We start from the raw sequence: 19,995 nt of genomic DNA, 5'->3' as shown, positions 1-19,995 counted from the left end.
GGGGACATATTATTTATTGATTAACTTTTATTAACTTTTATTTGGTGGGAAATAGAAAAAAAACAGAAATTTCGCCACTCTTTTTCGCGTCTTAAATCTACGCCGTTTACCGTGTGATATAAATAACACTAACTTTATTCAGCGGGTTGTTACGATTGCAAAGATACCAAATTTGTATAGTTTTTGTATGTTTTACTACTTTTACACAGTAAAAACGCTTTTTTTTCAAAATTATTTTGTTTTTGTGTCTCCATATTTGAAGAGCCGTAACGTTTTTATTTTTTCGCCGATGCGGTTGTATGAGGGCTTTTTTTTTGCGGGAAGACTTGTAGTTTTTATTGGTACCATTTTGGAGTAGATGCGACTTTTTGATCACTTTTTATCACATTTTTTTAAAGTCAGGATTCACAGAAAACAGCAATTTTTCCATAGTTTTTTATTACATTTTTTACGGCGTTCACCGTGCGGGTTAAATAATGTAATAGATTTATAGTCGGGGTCGTTACGGACGTGGCGATACCAAATATGTGTAACTTTTTTACTTTATTTTGGTTTTTTAATAGTAAAGAATTTTGTAAGGGGAAAAGCTGGGTTTTTCATTTTTTTTTCACATTTTTTTTTTTAAATTAACTTTATTAAACTTTTTTTTCACTTTTTTACTAGTCCCACTAGGGGACTATAATATGCGATTCTGCGATCGCATTTATAATACACTGCAATACTTTTGTATTGCAGTGTATTACTGCCTGTCCGTTTAACACGGACAGGCATCTGCTAGGTCATGCCTCCGGCATGATCTAGCAGGCATTCACTCCAGGCAGACCTTTATTAGGCCCCCGGCTGCCATTGGAGACACAAACACTCGGCGATCGTATCGCCGGGTGTCGGTGGGAGAGAGAGGGAGCTCCCTCCCTCTCTCCAAAACCACTCCGATGCGGTGCACGCTATTGTGCACCGCATCTGAGGGGTTAAACGGGTGAGATCGATACTAATATCGATCTCACCAGTGGCGAATTAAGAAGACCATGGGCCCTGGGCTGTTACCCAAACTTGGGCCCCCCTTCTTCACCACCACCCTGCCGCGCCGTAACTATTGCTAACACTACCTTTTTCCACAAGCATTAACAAATGGGTGTTACGATTCCCCTTTCACAGGGATGTGTCCCTACATACTGACAGTATCACACTGTGCAGGGACACATCCCCCCATGTAGACAGCGCCACACACACCCCCCCTGTAGATAAAGCCACACACACACCCCCTGTAGATAAAGCCACACACACACACACACACACCCTTTAGATAAAGCCACACACACCCCCCTGTAGATAAAGCCACACACACACACACACACCCCCTGTAGATAAAGCCACGCACACACAACCCCCTGTAGATAGAGACACACACACACACACACACACACCTGTAGATAAAGCCACACACACACACACACACCCTTGTAGATAGAGTCACACACCCCTGTAGAGAGCGTCACACAACCCCCTGTAGAGAGCGTCACACAGCCCCCTATAGATAGTATCACACGGCACTTCCCCTTGTATATAGTGCCACACAGCGCTCCCCCCCCTTGTATATAGTGCCGCACAGCGCTCCCCCCCTTGTATATAGTGCCACACAGCGCTCCCCCCCTTGTATATAATGCCGCACAGCGCTCCCCCCCCCCTTGTATATAGTGCCGCACAGCGCTCCCCCCCCTTGTATATAGTGCCGCACAGCGCTCCCCCTCTTGTATATAGTGCTACACAGCGCCGCTGCAGCCCTGGGATGACATTTTATCCCATATGACTGCTGCAGCCTGTGATTGGCTGCAGCGGTTACATGGGGTGAAACGTCATCCCAGGAGGCCGGCCCAGACGAAGAAACAGAATTCTGGGCAAGTGTAAAATTTTTATTTTTTCTAAATTGCGTTTTTACATAACATCTGCTATCTGTTACAGGTTTTACCTCCCCATTGAGTTAAATGGGGAAAACCCGAAACAAATGAGCAGCGTTTACGTAAATACAATTGACATGCTGCGGAATAAAAAACCGCACTGCAGCTTTTTATTTCCCACTTATCATTTACGCAGCGTGTGGAAGAGAATGGTTCACATCTAATCTACTCTGCTGCTACGGTTTTAGGGCTTGTCCACACTTAACGGAATTGCTGCGCATTTTCCGCCCGGAAAATACACAGAATACAGTAGTGGCAAAGTGAGTGAGATTTAACAAACCTCATACAGACGCTGCGTAAAATTTCCGACCAGTCATTTTGTCCTGTGGTGCGTATTTCTCGTACTGCAGCGTGTCAATTCCTGCTGCGGAAAGTGACTAAATTGCTGCTAAATTTTTCAGAGGAGACGTCACCATCCCCCAACACTGAGAAAAACGCAGCAAAATACGCACCACTTACTGCAGTAAAAACCACAGGAAATGGTGCTTTTTTTCTGTAGCGGAATTTCTGCTGAAATATATATATATATATATATATATATATATATATATATATATATATATATATATATATATATATATATATATATATATATACACACACACACACACACTATACATATGTATGTATATATACACTATCTCTATCACAGACAAAGTGACAAAGTACGCACATTATGCACATAGCATGCACAGTACACAAAGTACGCACATTATGCACAAAGTACGCACATTATGCACAAAGTACGCACATTATGCACAAAGTACGCACATTATGCACAAAGTACGCACATTATGCACAAAGTACGCACATTATGCACAAAGTACGCACATTATGCACAAAGTACGCACATTATGCACAAAGTACGCACATTATGCACAAAGTACGCACATTATGCACAAAGTACGCACATTATGCACAAAGTACGCACATTATGCACAAAGTACGCACATTATGCACAAAGTACGCACATTATGCACAAAGTACGCACATTATGCACAAAGTACGCACATTATGCACAAAGTACGCACATTATGCACAAAGTACGCACATTATGCACAAAGTACGCACATTATGCACAAAGTACGCACATTATGCACAAAGTACGCACATTATGCACAAAGTACGCACATTATGCACAAAGTACGCACATTATGCACAAAGTACGCACATTATGCACAAAGTACGCACATTATGCACAAAGTACGCACATTATGCACAAAGTAGGCACATTATGCACAAAGTAGGCACATTATGCACAAAGTAGGCACATTATGCACAAAGTAGGCACATTATGCACAAAGTAGGCACATTATGCACAAAGTAGGCACATTATGCACAAAGTAGGCACATTATGCACAAAGTAGGCACATTATGCACAAAGTAGGCACATTATGCACAAAGTAGGCACATTATGCACAAAGTAGGCACATTATGCACAAAGTAGGCACATTATGCACAAAGTAGGCACATTATGCACAAAGTAGGCACATTATGCACAAAGTAGGCACATTATGCACAAAGTAGGCACATTATGCACAAAGTAGGCACATTATGCACAAAGTAGGCACATTATGCACAAAGTAGGCACATTATGCACAAAGTAGGCACATTATGCACAAAGTAGGCACATTATGCACAAAGTAGGCACATTATGCACAAAGTAGGCACATTATGCACAAAGTAGGCACATTATGCACAAAGTAGGCACATTATGCACAAAGTAGGCACATTATGCACAAAGTAGGCACATTATGCACAAAGTAGGCACATTATGCACAAAGTAGGCACATTATGCACAAAGTAGGCACATTATGCACAAAGTAGGCACATTATGCACAAAGTAGGCACATTATGCACAAAGTAGGCACATTATGCACAAAGTAGGCACATTATGCACAAAGTAGGCACATTATGCACAAAGTACGCACATTATACACAAAGTATGCATAGTACACAAAGTACACCTTGTAAACACATGAATATGGACATTAAACATACATGAATATACATGAATATGGACATTAAACACACATGAATATACATGAATATGGACATTAAACACACATGCACTTACCTTTTATGTCTTCACTGCAGCTCTTCTCCTGCTCACAGCACGACACAGAGCCCGCCGACAGTCTCCCCTCCCCCATGTCCCGACAGCTAGCAGCAGAGGAGAGATGTTTAGAGCAGGGAAGGGGGGCTGTAGGGGGAGCTTCTAAAGCAGCACAGACCACGGCTGCTAAGTAGAAGCGAAGCTCCCCTCGCCTGACAGGTGCGGTCCTGGCACCGGGGCTCCCTCCGGTGCTAGCGACGCCACTGGGCATGAGGGGGTTCGGGCGGTCATGGGCCACCTGGGAGCCTTGGGCCCTGGGCGGCCGCCCGAAACGCCCTAATGATAATCCGCCACTGGATCTCACACGGCAGAGCAGGGACGCTCCCAGCCCTCAGCTGCCTCTAGCAGCTCAGAGCAGGGAGATTTGACAGCTCCCTGCTCTGTTTACTTATTCCGATGCCGCGACGTAAAAAGTCTATGGCATCGGAATAAGGCCCGTTAGTGACCGACGTAGAAACACGATGGGCCGGTCACTAATGGGTTAAACATTTTTACATTCTTGCAGGTTATTATGGAATCCCTCCAATGGGTAAAAAAAAAAGTCATTCACATATTAACTTTATATTAGATAATGACTGTTTATGTATTTCTTTAATTATTTGGTTGCCATTTGATGGAGACTATTTAGTACAATATAAAAACTGGAAATGATAATAATAATGAAGATAATAGTGATAAATAACATTTGTAAAATTTGAAAACCATTGAAAAAATCTTACTTCACTGGACTCGAAGCCTAAGACCCATTCACGTTGCGTTTGTGCTATCCGCCGACTTTATACGTTTTTTTTAATAAAAACATGGGCCATTGAAAATGTGTACAAACGTGTACCATTTTATGTTTACGTCTGTTTTTTATAGCGTATGCGTATACTCATACATCGGTATACGTTTCTGTACATTTTTTACCTAAGAAACGTATACGTTTTTTTTTTTTAAAGTGAACACTGATGGAAAAAAAAGAGAAAAACTGATAGATTTACTGTATGTAAACGGATATAAACGTATAGCATTACTTTTGCATAGGTCGTCCATTGAGTTCAATGCTAAAAAAACATTGTCGTGTATAAGTTTTGGTTTTTTTTTAAGTACAGAATAGCGTAGCAGAATACGCTTTTCAGTACTTAAAAAAAAAAAAAAAAACAGTATCCCAACGTAAACCATGACAAACAGATGCTATTTTGGTCTACGTTTGACCCATTATAGTCTATGTGTATACCGAGCTATACGTTTCAATACATTTTTTAATGTTTAAAAAGGTATACGCCCGGCAGATAGCACAAACGCGATGTGAATGGGGCCTAAGACGTCACTTTTGCTGGATTCTGAGACTGTTTTGGTTGAGTATTTTTTTTACAGAGGGTCTCGTGCGTAAAGATTAGAGGGAACAAAAGATTTCTGTGTTGCTTAATGGCAACTAGTCAGATTTCATTGTTCATGTCCAAGCTGGAATCTGTTTGGTTAGATCGTGATATACTTGTGCTTTTTGTCTCTGGATTTTTTTAAATCACAATTCACATTAAAATCTACATCCTAACTGGCCTTAATAATGCAAGATAAGTGCGCACATTGATGTGAATGGTGATTTGGATCCCCACAGGGCACATTTATAGCTGATTATGGCACAATTAATTGTCAGGTGCGTGCCAAATTCCAAATGGTGGCACACAGATGCGGGTAAATTTGGTCCAGGCATTATGTGTGCGGGTTTAAATTCCACGGAAATTCAAATAAACCTTTAGAAAAAACACTACACTGTTACATGCACTTTATAAATGCGGCGCACGCATGTGACTAATAACAGGGATCCTAAAGTTTTTATAAAGATGTGAATTTGAAATATAAATCTTGTTTCTATCTTGAACTTTTTCATTTCCCTGAGCACTGTAAAACGTAGTGTTTAGTAGATGTACTAATATACACCAATCAGCCATAACATCAAAACTATTGACAGGTGACAGTCACAATAGTGCTAACAGACGCGGATGCAGAACATGATGGCTGCTGTGTGCTATCTCTGCCCAGCAGGCGTCATCTGTCATCGATTTTGCTGGGAGAGATGGAGTTTGATGCTGTCCGTAACACATTTATGTCCATGCATTCTGCTCAGAGTAGAAGTACCTTGCCGCCAAATACATGAAGTGTATATAGCTACAATAACTACTAAGCAAGATATATGAAATGTTATTATTGCCTTCATCCCCATTTGTCTTCTCCACCTCCTTATTTGTAAACTTGCAAGTTATAAATTCTTCTATAAGCTTAAGTCAACCTTAAATGAGTTGTCCCATGAAGATCGCAGTTTTCGCGACGGGAAGCCACTACCAGCCACAGACTTCCTAGGGAAATTAGATCTTACATAATGACCATTCAAATATATGACTGTCCATGTGATGCATGGACATGCTGAGTCCGCCAGAGCAGAAGCTTCTGTTACAAAACAGGGGCCTCCTTTATGATGTCCTCATGTCCTAATCGGGTATGTGGACAGGAGTTGATGTAATGACACAAGATCACCTTAATTTTCTTCTTGATATCCCCCCAAACCCACAAAAGTTTGTGCTTATTTTATCATCTGTCTGACTATTTACTGGTTCTATATTATTCTGCCGTCATCGTGCCATCTCTTTTTGTTCTTCATCCAGGCTCAGCCTCTTTTTGAACTGAGATGCTCTAACAACGTCCTCCACATTCACACATGTGCAGACTCCTGTGCCATGCTTGCCAACCTCACCCAGTATGTGATGAACAATGGAGATCTGCACTGCCCTCCAAAACCTGAGCCGCCCACCGAGATTGCAGGACAGAAACTACAGGTACCAACTTTCTAAATAATGGCATGTATTTATCCCTTTTGTTTAGAATTCTAAGATTCATCACTTATTACAGATACTTCACTATATTATGTTGTATGTAGATATAATTGTGATCATTCCGTTACATGATTAATATAGTCGGTTTGGTCAGAAATTACAGCTTAAAAGTAATTATTAATGGTAATATTTAGAGTGGTAGTTGTGTAGCATTCAACTGTATATTGAAAAAGTATTTAAGAAAATTTACTTCAGCGGCTATCACTTGCCTGTTGACCTGTGGGACAGAGGTCTGAGGGAACTTGGCCATTATGTGCCCCCAAGAGAAGTACAATTTGAGAATGTGGATGATGAGGAAAATGAATTAAGAGTATTGGATTCACTTACTCGAACAGTTTTTGCAGGAGCAAAAACTGAACAAAGATCATTGTAGTCTAAAAATGGCCATACATCTTAGATAGCTGTCGAACGCTCGAGCGTCCGACAGCTATCCCTCCTCAACTCCCCATACGCATGCACGCTTGACTTGGCCGGGAATACATGTGTACTCAATGGGGAAAGGGGAATAAGCCACTGCCAAACACCTCTCTCAGTGGCATATCTACCATGAGAACAAAGGATCGGGCATGAGAACAAAGGATCGGGCATGGTGAAATCCAACATGCTCTATCCATTTTTCCCCCTGACACCTACCAGGCCATACACATTAGATGGTCGGCTGTTCCCACCTAAATCGCCACATTCAGCCATAGTTCACCAAATGTGTATGGGCAACTTTACTCCTGTCTCAGTGATCATAGAATGTTCTTTAATGAGGCTCTTTCTGACTGAACATTAAAAGAGTTGTTAACCTTGGATAATCCCTTTTTGGTAGAAGGGTCCTCCGGTGATAACCTTATCACAGGGTGTCCTGCTGCTGGGACCACTTTATATCCGCTCTCCTCTTTGGCCAAAACATGAGGATCCTGAACAGAAGACCTACCTCTATTAACTCCGAATTCCCTTAAGGATTTATGAAAATTGGTTTACTAAATTGGACAAGCCCTTTAATAAATAATAAAATGAGCTTAAATAATACATATTGTGAATATCTATCTCATTTTAGTCACATCACCAAATTACTACATGCATGTGGACTAAAATGACTGTTTTTTTTTTTTTGTTCTTGAACTACATGGGTGGCACAGGCAGCTGCCTCCCCTCAATACTTTGCAAGAATTAAAATAAATCACTTGAGTTAACCTGTGCCTTACCAGTTGGCAAAAAGACCACCATCCAATCCTAGATTACCATCTACATAGACGTGTTCACATTCAGTATGAGATTGAATTGGAACATAATGCAATAAAGAAGCCGATTCTGGTGAGCACCGCTAAATACGAACTCTGTGAGGGTCACGTGTCCTACAAGCCGTTTATCTGTTACTTCTGCTTTAAAGGAACCCGATCACTAGAAATGATAGAAAACGCATATTTGATCAGAGGCTTTCTGATAACCTTGTAGACTGACCGCTCGAGTAAAAAAAGTTGTGTCCCACATCTTTGACTGGGGGCAGGTCTTCGCTTTCCTGACCACTTTTGCAGACAGAGCTCTGGAGCTACCCAAGCCGGTTCCTTTTCCCATACTTTCTGTTTCACATGCCCTAGCACTGAAGTGAGGAGAAAGTGACAAATTGATGGCTGGCGGCACATAGAGAAGAATACTGTGGGTGTCTTCTCCTGTTTTTTTTTCCATCTTTAGGATTGCATTATGAGTTATATTAGGATCTAGAGCAGGGGTCTCAAGCACGCGGGCCGCATGCGGCCCCTGGGGCTGTCATCTGCGGCCCGCGGGACACAGAGCCGCTAGTATCGGCTCTGCTCCGAGACTCTGGAATTCCCTGACATCGCTGTGCATATATGGACAGTGTGTCAGGGTCTTCCCCAGAGCGGAGTCCTGAGCAGAGCGCTAGTACAGGCTCTGCTCCGGGACTCTGTGGAATTCCCTGACATCACTGTCCATATATGGACAGTGTGTCAGGGTCTTCCCCAGGGCGGAGTCCCGAGCAGAGCGCTAGGACCGGCTCTGCTCCGGGACTCTGTCGAATTCCTTGACATCTGTGTCCATGTTTGGACACGAGATGTCTGGGGCTTTCCCAGAGCCAGAGTCCAGTGCAGAGCACTAGTACAGGCTCTGCTCCGAGACTCTGTGGAAATCCCTGACATCGCTGTTCATATATGGACAGTGTGCAGGGTCTTCCCCAGTGCGGAGTCCCGGGCAGAGCGCTAGTATATGCTCTGCTCCGGGACTCTGTGGAATACCCTGACATCACTGTCCATACATCGACAATGATGTCAGGGGCTTCCCCAGAGCAGGAGTCCCAGTGATGTCAGGACCACAGCTGGAGTCCGAGGAAGAGCCTACTGCCCGACTCCAGCTCCACCGAGGGCACGTGGAGAAATATCTCAAATTTGAAACCTAGCGGTATTATAGTAATGTAGTATTAATTTTATAGTAATGTAGTAGTATTATTATTATAGTAATATAGTGTTATAGTAGTTAAAATAAGTAATTTATTAATAATAATTTTGTATTGTATCAAATTTGAAAGTAATGCAGCCAGTCAACTTCCCATTTTTTCTATATGCGGCCCACTTACCCTGCCGAGTTTGGGACCCCTGATCTAGAGGATATCTAAGTATTGCTTGTATTTTTTTCGTCTTAAGTCTCTTTTAAAACAAACTTGAATCCATTTATATTAAATGTTTGTTTAGGAAGTCGGCTACTAGTTATTTTATAATAGCTTTTTCCTGCGTTCACTATAATTACATGGGACTGGAAGTCGGCAAGGTTGCTCAGAAATGCTTTGATATGGAGACCGTATGCAGACGCATATATAGCAATGGTTATCTCTTGGATATTTCGGAAGGCAAACCTGTAGTGAAAATCAGATTTCTTGCTGTGGACTTGCTGTATTTTGCAAGAAAACTGTATACTTGTAAAGGGAGCAATTCAGATAATGGGTATATGTTAGTAAATTTGTTCAAAAAAAAATTCTATAATATATTACAGGGGCCCCAACAGCGAAGCGAGAAGGCTTTGCCTTTGGGTACATTGGGATACGCCATAGGTCCTTATTTTTGTGGGCATAAATATGATGCGTCTTTTATTAATTAATTATTTTTGCTTGTCCCTGTATTTGTGTACTGTCCCTGCCCAGCTACTCTATAATAGTTCTTAATGAGAGATTAAAAGAGGTACTGTATATGCATCCCTCAATTATCCCATTTTCGGTATATCTCATTGATACACAGTGACTTTATCCCGTTGCTTGGATCCTGATTGACTTGTTTGCAGTAGACGCGCCGTATTGCATAATATGGAAAAACCACTAGTGTTGACGTAACAAGCTAGGCCGAGGACCTCTTTGCTGTGCCGACCTTCTGTGGGTACAGCTCTACTTTATATTTAATTACACCCGGGCTATGTAGGGATTCCTGGGGATAGACATCTACTGTGCCGACCTACTGTGGGTACGATCTAGCCTGTTTTATGGTTTATATGGCACAATGTATCTCGGGAATCCCTGGCTGTGATGTCATCAGACGCCAGTAAACTGTTTAAGTGCTTGCGGAGGCAGTTTTGACAGGCTACACCCTCCCCTCCCTCCCCATCCTCTCATTATGTGGGTGTAGTATAGGAACAGAGTGGGACTCTGCTATTAATGGGTGTTTGTATATGGTTGGGCTGGCTGGAATAGGCACCGGGTCATCGGCACGTGGTAAGAGGGAGTGGCTCTATCCAGCTGGGTTATTATTGCCTCTTTTTGCTTTCTACTTTTCGGTGGTTTATGTTGCTTTATCTGTTTATTTTGCCATAAATTGACTTGACTGATCTTTTGATTGCTTTGAATATTCCCTGTTTTTGTCCTCTGATGACCAGGAGAAATGCGTCGGGACGCCAGTATTTGGAATCGTGAGGGAGCAATTAGGGCCAGCGGGCAGGGTCACCTTTTTTGGGGCGCGTGCCCTGTAATAATTATTATACAGGTCTAAGTAAGGGATCGATTTGAGTTTCCCTGCCTTTATTTTATTTTGTAAGTCCTTGTAATTTAAGTTATTGCTGGTGCTAAACTCCATATTTACTTGCTATTAGACTTTTTTTCTTTGCGTTTTAATGTTTTTTTGCTTATGATAACTGGTTTAATTAGGTATTTATTAAAAGCAAAATTTTAGAATGCTCGGGTTCAGTGATCTGTAGCTACATGGCTCAGTCTTAAGCTAAGTGGTAGGGGGTCCAGCAGTGGTGCTTCATTTTAACATTTCAAAAGCGAGACGCTGTGGTCTTTTTATATGTATCTGATGTGCACTAGATCATCACACCGAATATTTGGAATAATAACAGCTCTTAGTAGCAATATCAGATGGAATACAATGTTCTGGTTATTTTCACAAATAGCTCTCAGAAACATGTAAAAACATGCTATGTAAAGTAAATGTTTTTCCTGCTTGTATAAATAATAAAGATGTGCTGTAGTATAATTTGCTATTACATTCCTGACTTTTTTATTGAAGACATAACCTGTCTACCACCTCCTGCGTCGGTTTTTTTCTCCGCTTAATTTTGGCATGTAATAAGACCTCATGTGACCTTAGTTGATAAACAGCATCTTGACGGGCATCCAAATTCAGAGGATACTCACTCCCAAATTCCATACGATGATGTTTTGCGGCTTCAGCCTCCTGGGTTCTGGCACCGGTTGTCCAAACACTTCCTTTCAAGCAATAGAATTAATCTAAGTGTGGTAAACACATTGACATTCAAAGCAATTTTGAAAAGGAGGTCCATTTTATTTCCTCAGGGAGTACCAAATTACTGTGGTACCCGTTATGTTCTAATGCTGCAGATATTACTCTATGTCCGGTTTGTTTACTTACATGCAGTAGATCAATACAATAAAACAAAATTCTTCACATATATCTGTGAAATCAGATATACATCTTACCATACCTTACATATTGCTTGAAACCTTTCTCACTCCGTCACCCTATAATTTTCAGCTTACTTTATAGCCTTAGGCCTCATGCACACGAACGTAGCCATGTGCATAACCGTGATTTTCGGGGCCGGCCGGCCGCAGAGTGTCATCCTTGAGCCGCCCGCAAATCGTGGGCTGTGCACTTGGCCGCGTGCATTATTTCCTATGAGCCTGGACCGCAGAACACGGCCATAAGAACAGACATGTCTTATTTCTGCGGTCCAGGCTCCTGGGCCATGTACGGACCGTGGAAACCACGGTCGTGTGCAATGGCCCATTGGAATGAATGGGGCCACAATTCTCCCGTGGATTTTCGGGGGAATTGCAGCCGCAAAAGCACGTTCGTGTGCATGGGGCCTAATGCCTAGTTCACACTGCGTTTTTGCAGGCAGAAAAATCTAACGTGTTTTCCATGTCAAAAACAGCGCCAAAAAACTCTGTGTGAACTAGGCCAAAATCTTGTGCAATGCTTTTTGCCTAAGTGGGAGGGACCTAAAACAGGCCTAGAAAAGAACAAATATCACTTCCTGTCAACAGTTTGGAACTAAAGTTCTTAATGTCCTCAAGTTAGAAACAGCACTAGGAGCCAAATTGTTACTATTATTTAATCCTTAAAGGGGTATTCCCACAATCTCCTTGATGGCCCAGTGTGTCTTATGTGTCATATTAATCATCTTTGCAGATATAATACATTTTCTGTAATGCACCGTTTTTTAGTACTGACCCCCCTAAATAACCCAAGCATAGTCTGTGGTGTTAGCTTGTTGCTAATGAAAACGTCCTTTACTTGGCCAGTCGAGTATTGCAGTGCTATGTTTTTTTTTTTTCCCTCTATAAGGCGTGCGTGCGTGCGTGCGTGCGTGCGTGCGTGCGTGCGTGCGTGCGAAAATATGCTGTAAAAAAAAAAAGTTGGCTTTTTTATAATTTAACAAAATACAAAGTGAATGAACAGAAGGGAAATTTCAATCAAATCAATATTTGGTGTGACCACCCTTTGCATTCAAAACAGAATCAATTCTTCTAGGTACACTTGCACAAAATCATGGATTTTGTAGGATCACATGTATGATCTACTAATTATTCCAAACAGGGGACAATGATCATCATTTTAATATGTAGGTTGAAACACAGTCATTAACTGTAACAGAAACCGCTGTGTAGGAGGCTTAACTGGGTGAGGAACAGCCAAACTCTGCTACAAAGGTGAGGATATGGAAGACCATTTCATGTCACAGATCCACCATAGCAAGCTGAACACAGCAACAAGATACAAGGTAGTTATACTGCATCAGCAAGGTCTCTCCCAGGTAAAGATTTCAAAGCAGTCTGGGGTTTCAGGATGTGCTGTTCAAGCTCTTTTAAAGAAGCACAAAAAAACGGGCAACATTGAGGGCCGTAGTCGCAGTGGTTGGCCCTAGGAAACTCAGTGCAGCAGATCAAAGACACATCGTGCTTACTTCCCTTCGAAATCGGAAGATGTCCAACAGTGCCATCAGCTCAGATGTGGTAGAAACTAGTGGGACTCGGGTACGCCCATCTACTGTTCGGATAAGTCTGTCCAGAAGTGGTCCTCATTGAAGAATTGCAGACAAAAAGCCATACCTTTTGATGTGGAAACAAAGCCAAGCGAATCAACTATGTACTAAAATGTAGGAATTGAGTTGCAGTAAATGGCAGCAGATGCTCTGGACTCATGAGTCAGAATTTGAAAAATTTGGCTGTAACAGAAGGCATTTTTTTTGCTGATGGGCTGGAGAGCGGTATAACAATGAGTGTCTGCAGGCAACAGTGAAGCATGGGGGAGGTTCCTTGCAAGTATGGGGCTGCATTTCAGCAAATGGAGTTGGGGATTTGGTCAGGATTAATGGGGTCCTCAATTCTGAGAAATACAGGCAGATAATTATCCATCAATACCATCCGGGAGGAGCCTGCAGGGCCGGCCTTAGGTTGGATGGCGCCCTGTGCGGCACTCCTCTATTGCTGCCCCCAACCTAAACCAAAAATTAACCACATATATAGACGCGCACATACTGGAACATATATACTGTACATACGTAATGACAGATATTTAGACATACAGGCAAATATACATACACACATCTGGAATCTGGAATCTATACATACAGGTACACACACACACCGGCAGATAAATACACAGACCGGAACATCTACAAATACATAAAAGGCACATATATACAAGCAAAGAGACACATTCACAGAAAGACCCATATATACCCAGTACAGATAATGTCATAGATTTCACGTGCAGCCCTATGTAACACCACAGATAACACACAGTGATAACTCTCTGAATACAGATAATGCAGTAAATGTTACCTACAGTCCTATGTAACACCGCTGATAACACAGTGATAACTCTGAGTACAGATAATGTCGTAGATGATAACTATACCCACAGACACACACACACTCACACACACACACACACACACACACACACACACACACACACACAGGCATATATATATATAAGGGGCAGCAGGGTTTATAAAGGGCAGCAGGGTTTATAAGGGGCAGCAGAGTATATAGGGGGCAGCAGGATATATAGGGAGCAGCAGGATATATAGGAGGCAGCACAGATATCTTTGTTTTATGAACAAACACTTCTACAAAGATGCATAAGTACATGCAGAGACACACACACACACTAACATATACAAACATAGAGACGCACTGTATACACACACTGTAAAATATACATACAGTGACACATACTGTATACACGCAGTGACACATAATGTAGACACGCATACTGTATACACAGAGACACACATACTGTATACACGCAGACACACATACTGTATACACACAGACACACTATATACACGCAGACACACAAACTATATATACACACACACACACACACACACACACACATACTGTATATACACACAGAGACACACAGACACTTCCCATCTCTCCACGCTGACGGGATCACAGGCTTTGTGCAGGACGGGCTGTGGGCGAGCTACCTCCTCTTCTCTTGTTCCTCGGGTCGTAGTCCGTGTGTGTAACTAAGAACAGCACAGAGTAGAGGCAGAGCCCAGTGGCGCCCCCTACATGCTTGGAGGGGGCAGTGCCCTGTGCGCTCGCACACCCCTAAGGCCGGCCCTGTGCGTCTGATTGGCCCCAAATTTATTCTGCAGCAGAACAACGACCCCAAACATACAGCCAATGTCATTTAGAACCATCTTGAAGGACAAGGAGCCCTGGAAGTGATGATATGGCCCCCCTGATCTCAACATCATTGAGTCTGTTCCGGGATTGCATGAATAGACAGAAAGATTTGAGGAAGCCTACAGCCAAAGAAGGTTTGTAGTTAGTTCTCCAACATGTTTGGAACAACCTCCCTGCCGAGTTCCTTCAAAAACTGTGTGCAAGCACACCTAGAAGAATTGATGCTGTTTTGAAGGTAAAGGGTGGTCACACCAAATATTGATTTGATTTAGATTTCTCTTGTTAATTCACTTTGTATTTTGTTAATTGATTAATAAAAAACTAATAACACTTCTATATTTGAAAGCATTCTTACTTTGCAAAAGTTTTAGGTAGTTGTGGGGAAATGCTGCAAAGTACTTTATATAAATGTACACATGCAGATCATGTTTTCTTATAGATATATATGAATTTTTCGACATTTTTATTGGGTGATGAGGCTTTATTTTGCATATTTTTATTGAGAAAACAAATATAATGGGGTGTTGTACCATGGCTATGGTACGGTGTGCGCTGCTGCCATTTGCCGCTGGGAGAGGATGTAAGATGAGTGGCCAACGTTGGCCGTGCACAGGGAGGAGTCGGGAGAAGCTGGGGCTCTGCTGGGAAATGTAGTTTCCTAGTATAAAACGTTAATCACTAGTGGTAAGGTGAAGATCTGCCTAGTTTGCTCATTGATCAAGGAAAAAGCAACGGAGGAACAAGAATGAAAAAACACAGAAGACAATCAGAAGTGAACTTAGATGTGATCATTATTAGCTTGTTCCTGTGTGTCAGGGATGTGCAGGACCAGCTTTCAGCCAAGCCATTGGTTCAGCTGAGCTCACGTAAGCTGCTTTGACGGAATGTATACAGGAAACCTAAAAGCTAAATTTTTTAATAAAAGTCAATTTAAAAGTTGTTTAATGCACATGAAACATTGATTTAGTGAAAAAAAAAATCTCTTTAAGGCTGGGTTCACACGACCATGTTACGTCTGTAATGTACGGAACGTATTTCGGCCGGAGGACACGGACCGAACACAGTGCAGGGAGCCGGGCTCCTAGCATCATAGTGATGTACGACGCTAGGATTCCCTGCCTCTGCGTGGAACTACTGTCCCGTACTGTAATCATGATTACAGTACGGGACAGCTGTACTGCAGCGAGGCAGGGACTCCTAGCGTCGTACATCACTATGATGCTGGGAGCCCGGCTCCCTGCACTGTGTTCGGTCCGGGTCTTCCGGCCGAAATACGTTCCGTACATTACGGACGTAACATGGTCGTGTAGATAGCCATTAAGTGGTCCCCACTTCAATATAATACACTGCATCTTCATGCTACACAGGCTTGTTTTAAGCCAATCCCACTCAGACAGTAGGAAGCATGAGAAAGATAGCACAAGAAATAATACTGTCAGAATATAAACAAAATAGGAGGGAAAGACAGATCATACGTTTTGCGTTACCTTTGTTCTGATAGGAAAGCTTCATGTAGAAAGCAGTAATGGACATTAAAGTGTCCTTATCTTCAGTCCATAACATACGCAGTTGTGACATCATGTTTAGGGTACAATATATGGAGCTTCTGCCTTTTTTGGGGGGGTTTGGGTTCTCCGTTGATTTGTGGGTTGATTCAACAGTTATTTCAAGTGGTGATGGATAAAAGAAATCCACTCCCCAGTGACAATGATTACTAGCTGCTGGTGAGGTCATACAATACAATCTCCGTTGGGAATGATTAGTGGCTTGTACTTATGTCATGCTAATAAAATCTCGAACACCTGTCTCCGTTTAAAATTCTTTTACTTTGCCAAATGTTGTTTTTCCCGTCTTTACCTCTGTGAAATCTTGAGAAAGAGGAGTAGCAGCAATCTCGTCCGCTAGATTGACACAAGGAGCATGGCCTCTTGCAGTAGCCAACATTACATTCTTACCACCATAAATGTTAAATAACAGTCCTTCAGTAAGATTTCATGTTCTCCTGAGGCTTCTTCTTTATTAAAACGTTGTTGGACTTCGGAAGAAAAATAAAACACTGTTTACAGATCTGTAAATATCTTTCCTACTAGGGCATAAGAATTTCACGATTCCACTCCTCCTTTGGGCAAGTTTTGGGTAGGGCATGGATCAGCACATCAGGATGCCCGTTATGGACTGAAAGTATTTCCCCCCAAATTATTGTATATGAATAAAAGTTTGAGTAAAAGCAAACATTTAAAGTGGATTTTTGATATGACCGGTTCCCTTTAAATAACAAATTCATCTCTGCTTCACATGTATATGCAAAAAATAAAATGAGCAATCAAATGAGGTCCCTAGCATAGGAAGCTACATTTACTTGTGTATACATCCAAGCTACATCGGTGTGTATAATATTTGTCTGTGTCCTTATCACCTCCGTTTACCATATTTTTTTTAAGCGCCCATAAGGGACTCACCAATTTCAGTGCTAGCACTGTGTATGTTATACCGTATGCTTGTGTATATTGTGTCCTATTTATCATGGTATATTAATCCCATATAGCATATATGTTTTGATAGTCTGCAGAAAAAAATTATCCAAAAACTGCTAAATAAAACCGCAAATAATAATACTCTGTTAGTGATGTGTGAGTCCAAATAGAAACCGATTACTGGTTATTCACGTACTATGGCCCACATAGCTTGTTATTGAACAGGGCAGCCCGCCCCTTTGATCTGGTTAGATTGTGGCCGACAATACAATTCATGACAATGCCAAAACATAGGTCTGTGGAGCAAATTAATATTGAAAAAGTGCTGGCAATGGTGTCATGTGCATAAAGGTTCCAATCTGTTATGGCAGATTTCAGACTACACCGAGCAGTGACCAAAAATATCCAACATGTTAGAGTGACTTTTTGCCAGACATTTGCATCTATCGTGCCACAAAATGGGGTTGACCAATAGCAGAAAAGGATCTAAATATGTTTTTGCGGACAAGTAAAAACGCGGATGTACAGTATGACCAGCTTTTGTGCTATGTTTACTGCCAGCTTAAGAAATTCAGTCCTATGGTGAACCTCATAACTACTAATAATCTGTTGGGCTGGATAAGGTTGGTATAACGTACTTCAGGTTCTTGTGCATGGGCATCTTATGATTGACAGTCTCCGTATAATTTTAGGCCTCATTCACACGTTAGTATTTTGCATCAGTATTTGGAAGCCAAAACCAATAACTGAGCATAAACAGAGAAAACTATAATGTAAAGATTTGCATGTTATAGACCCACTCCTGGTTTTGGCTTACATATGCTGACCAAAATACTGACGTGTGAAACAGACCATAGGGTGAGTGTCCTGCGGCCTTCCCTTTACACCTGTATCTCAGCTTCTGCTTAGAATATTACCTGACACTATCATTTACTCTGTGATGTGAACCTATTTTCAATCCAGAAACACTTTTTTTTATACTTTTTAATGTATACGAATACAATTTATGTTTAAGGGCTCATTCAGACGACCGTGTATCACATCCGTGTGACGGCGGTTAAAACAACGGCCGTCACACGTACTCATGTATTTCAATGGGGCCGTTCAAATAACCGTTATTTCAATGGAGCGTGCGAAGGGTCCGTGAAAAAATAGGACATGTCCTATTTTTGGCGCTTCATTCATCCCTCCATAGACTCTCTCATTTATGCAAGGTGCGTGATAACGGGTCCCGCACGTGTGCACCTTGGACGTGAAAATCTTCCGATTTTTAATGTCCGAGTTTGGCCACGTTCATGTGAATGTAACCTAAGGCACAGCAGATTTGCAGTGATACAAATGATCACAGGGGCGGATGTTTTTTTTCTGGACTTCTTGTCAATCGTCATGTTGAAGGCTGGATGGCAATCCCTGTGGAAGCTGAAATGCTCTTTAAACGTTGTCTTAATGTTGCTGCAATAGTAGTCCAGTCATACGTTATTAACATTTTTTACCAATCTGAAAGTATAAAGCCCATTCGTATGTTTTGTTTGTCATAGGGTTTATTTTTGTAATATTTTGCACCTGGTGTAAAGCCGTACGTATGATGTAGTATATCCATTGTGTTCTTATATACTCACTCCAGATGTGTAAGAAAGACATCCCTAAAAGTACGTGGAATTTTTTTATTTGTTTTCACATTCCTGAGTTTTCAGTTCCTCCCTTTTTCAAAGGAATTTCTTATGTTAAACCAGTTTGGCAATGGTAGTGATTCCTCTGCTAATCTAAGTGGAGTAGTCTGCTATTAGCAAGCTGAACAACCTCACTTTACAAGAGATCTGTCCATTAGGTAGATCCCTTATGTCTCATTATCTGCGGTCTATGAAAAAATTTAAGGGAAATGGTGCGTGTTTATTGACATAGCTTGGAAATACATTCTTAACTTTTTGACCTTTATTTTTAATGTTTTTAAGAAATACGGAAGAGAAAAAAGCATTCACAATCTGTGGGTTCCAAGTCATGTCTAACAAATCAACATGGGACATAGCCGTACAATCGTAAAAGGACATAAGATCATCAATGGTAATAATGAAGGGTATAAAGGAAATTGAGGCTAAGCCCAAAGGGGCAAAACAGAGTTCCGAATTAGGAACTTAAAGGTGAGGGGGTGTCCAGCCATCTTGCCATATCAGTACTGTCTCTAAATTGCGTCCATCTAGTCCAAGAGCAGATAAATTCGTCCGTTCGGTCAGTGTCGTCCGCAACCATATTTTTTATACGCATGAGGTCATTGACTTCTGTGACCCATTCACTTAAGGAGTAGTTACTGTTGACTTCCAGTTACAAAGAAGGACTAGCCGCAGTCAAGAAGTGACGCAAAAAGTCCCCACCTGGTTGAGGAGAAAGGACCAGATATCACCGACAAAATCTGAAGAGAGGCAGT

At 41.7% G+C, this 19,995-nt stretch overlaps 1 protein-coding gene across 1 annotated transcript in view; it reads left to right on the top strand.

Annotated features, from left to right (window-relative positions):
* ATG2A (autophagy related 2A) overlaps positions 1-19,995 on the top strand; it is a 112,800-nt gene that overhangs the window by 63,030 nt on the left and 29,775 nt on the right. Inside the window, exon 28 of the mRNA XM_075837200.1 lies at positions 6,717-6,887. Coding sequence (XP_075693315.1) covers positions 6,717-6,887 — 171 coding nt within the window. The remainder of the gene's footprint in view (positions 1-6,716; positions 6,888-19,995) is intronic.

Source organism: Rhinoderma darwinii, chromosome 9 (assembly GCF_050947455.1).
Source record: "Rhinoderma darwinii isolate aRhiDar2 chromosome 9, aRhiDar2.hap1, whole genome shotgun sequence".
Classification (NCBI taxonomy): domain Eukaryota; kingdom Metazoa; phylum Chordata; class Amphibia; order Anura; family Rhinodermatidae; genus Rhinoderma; species Rhinoderma darwinii.
Note: the sequence above shows the minus strand (reverse complement) of the source record. Positions and strands in the feature narration are given on the sequence as shown.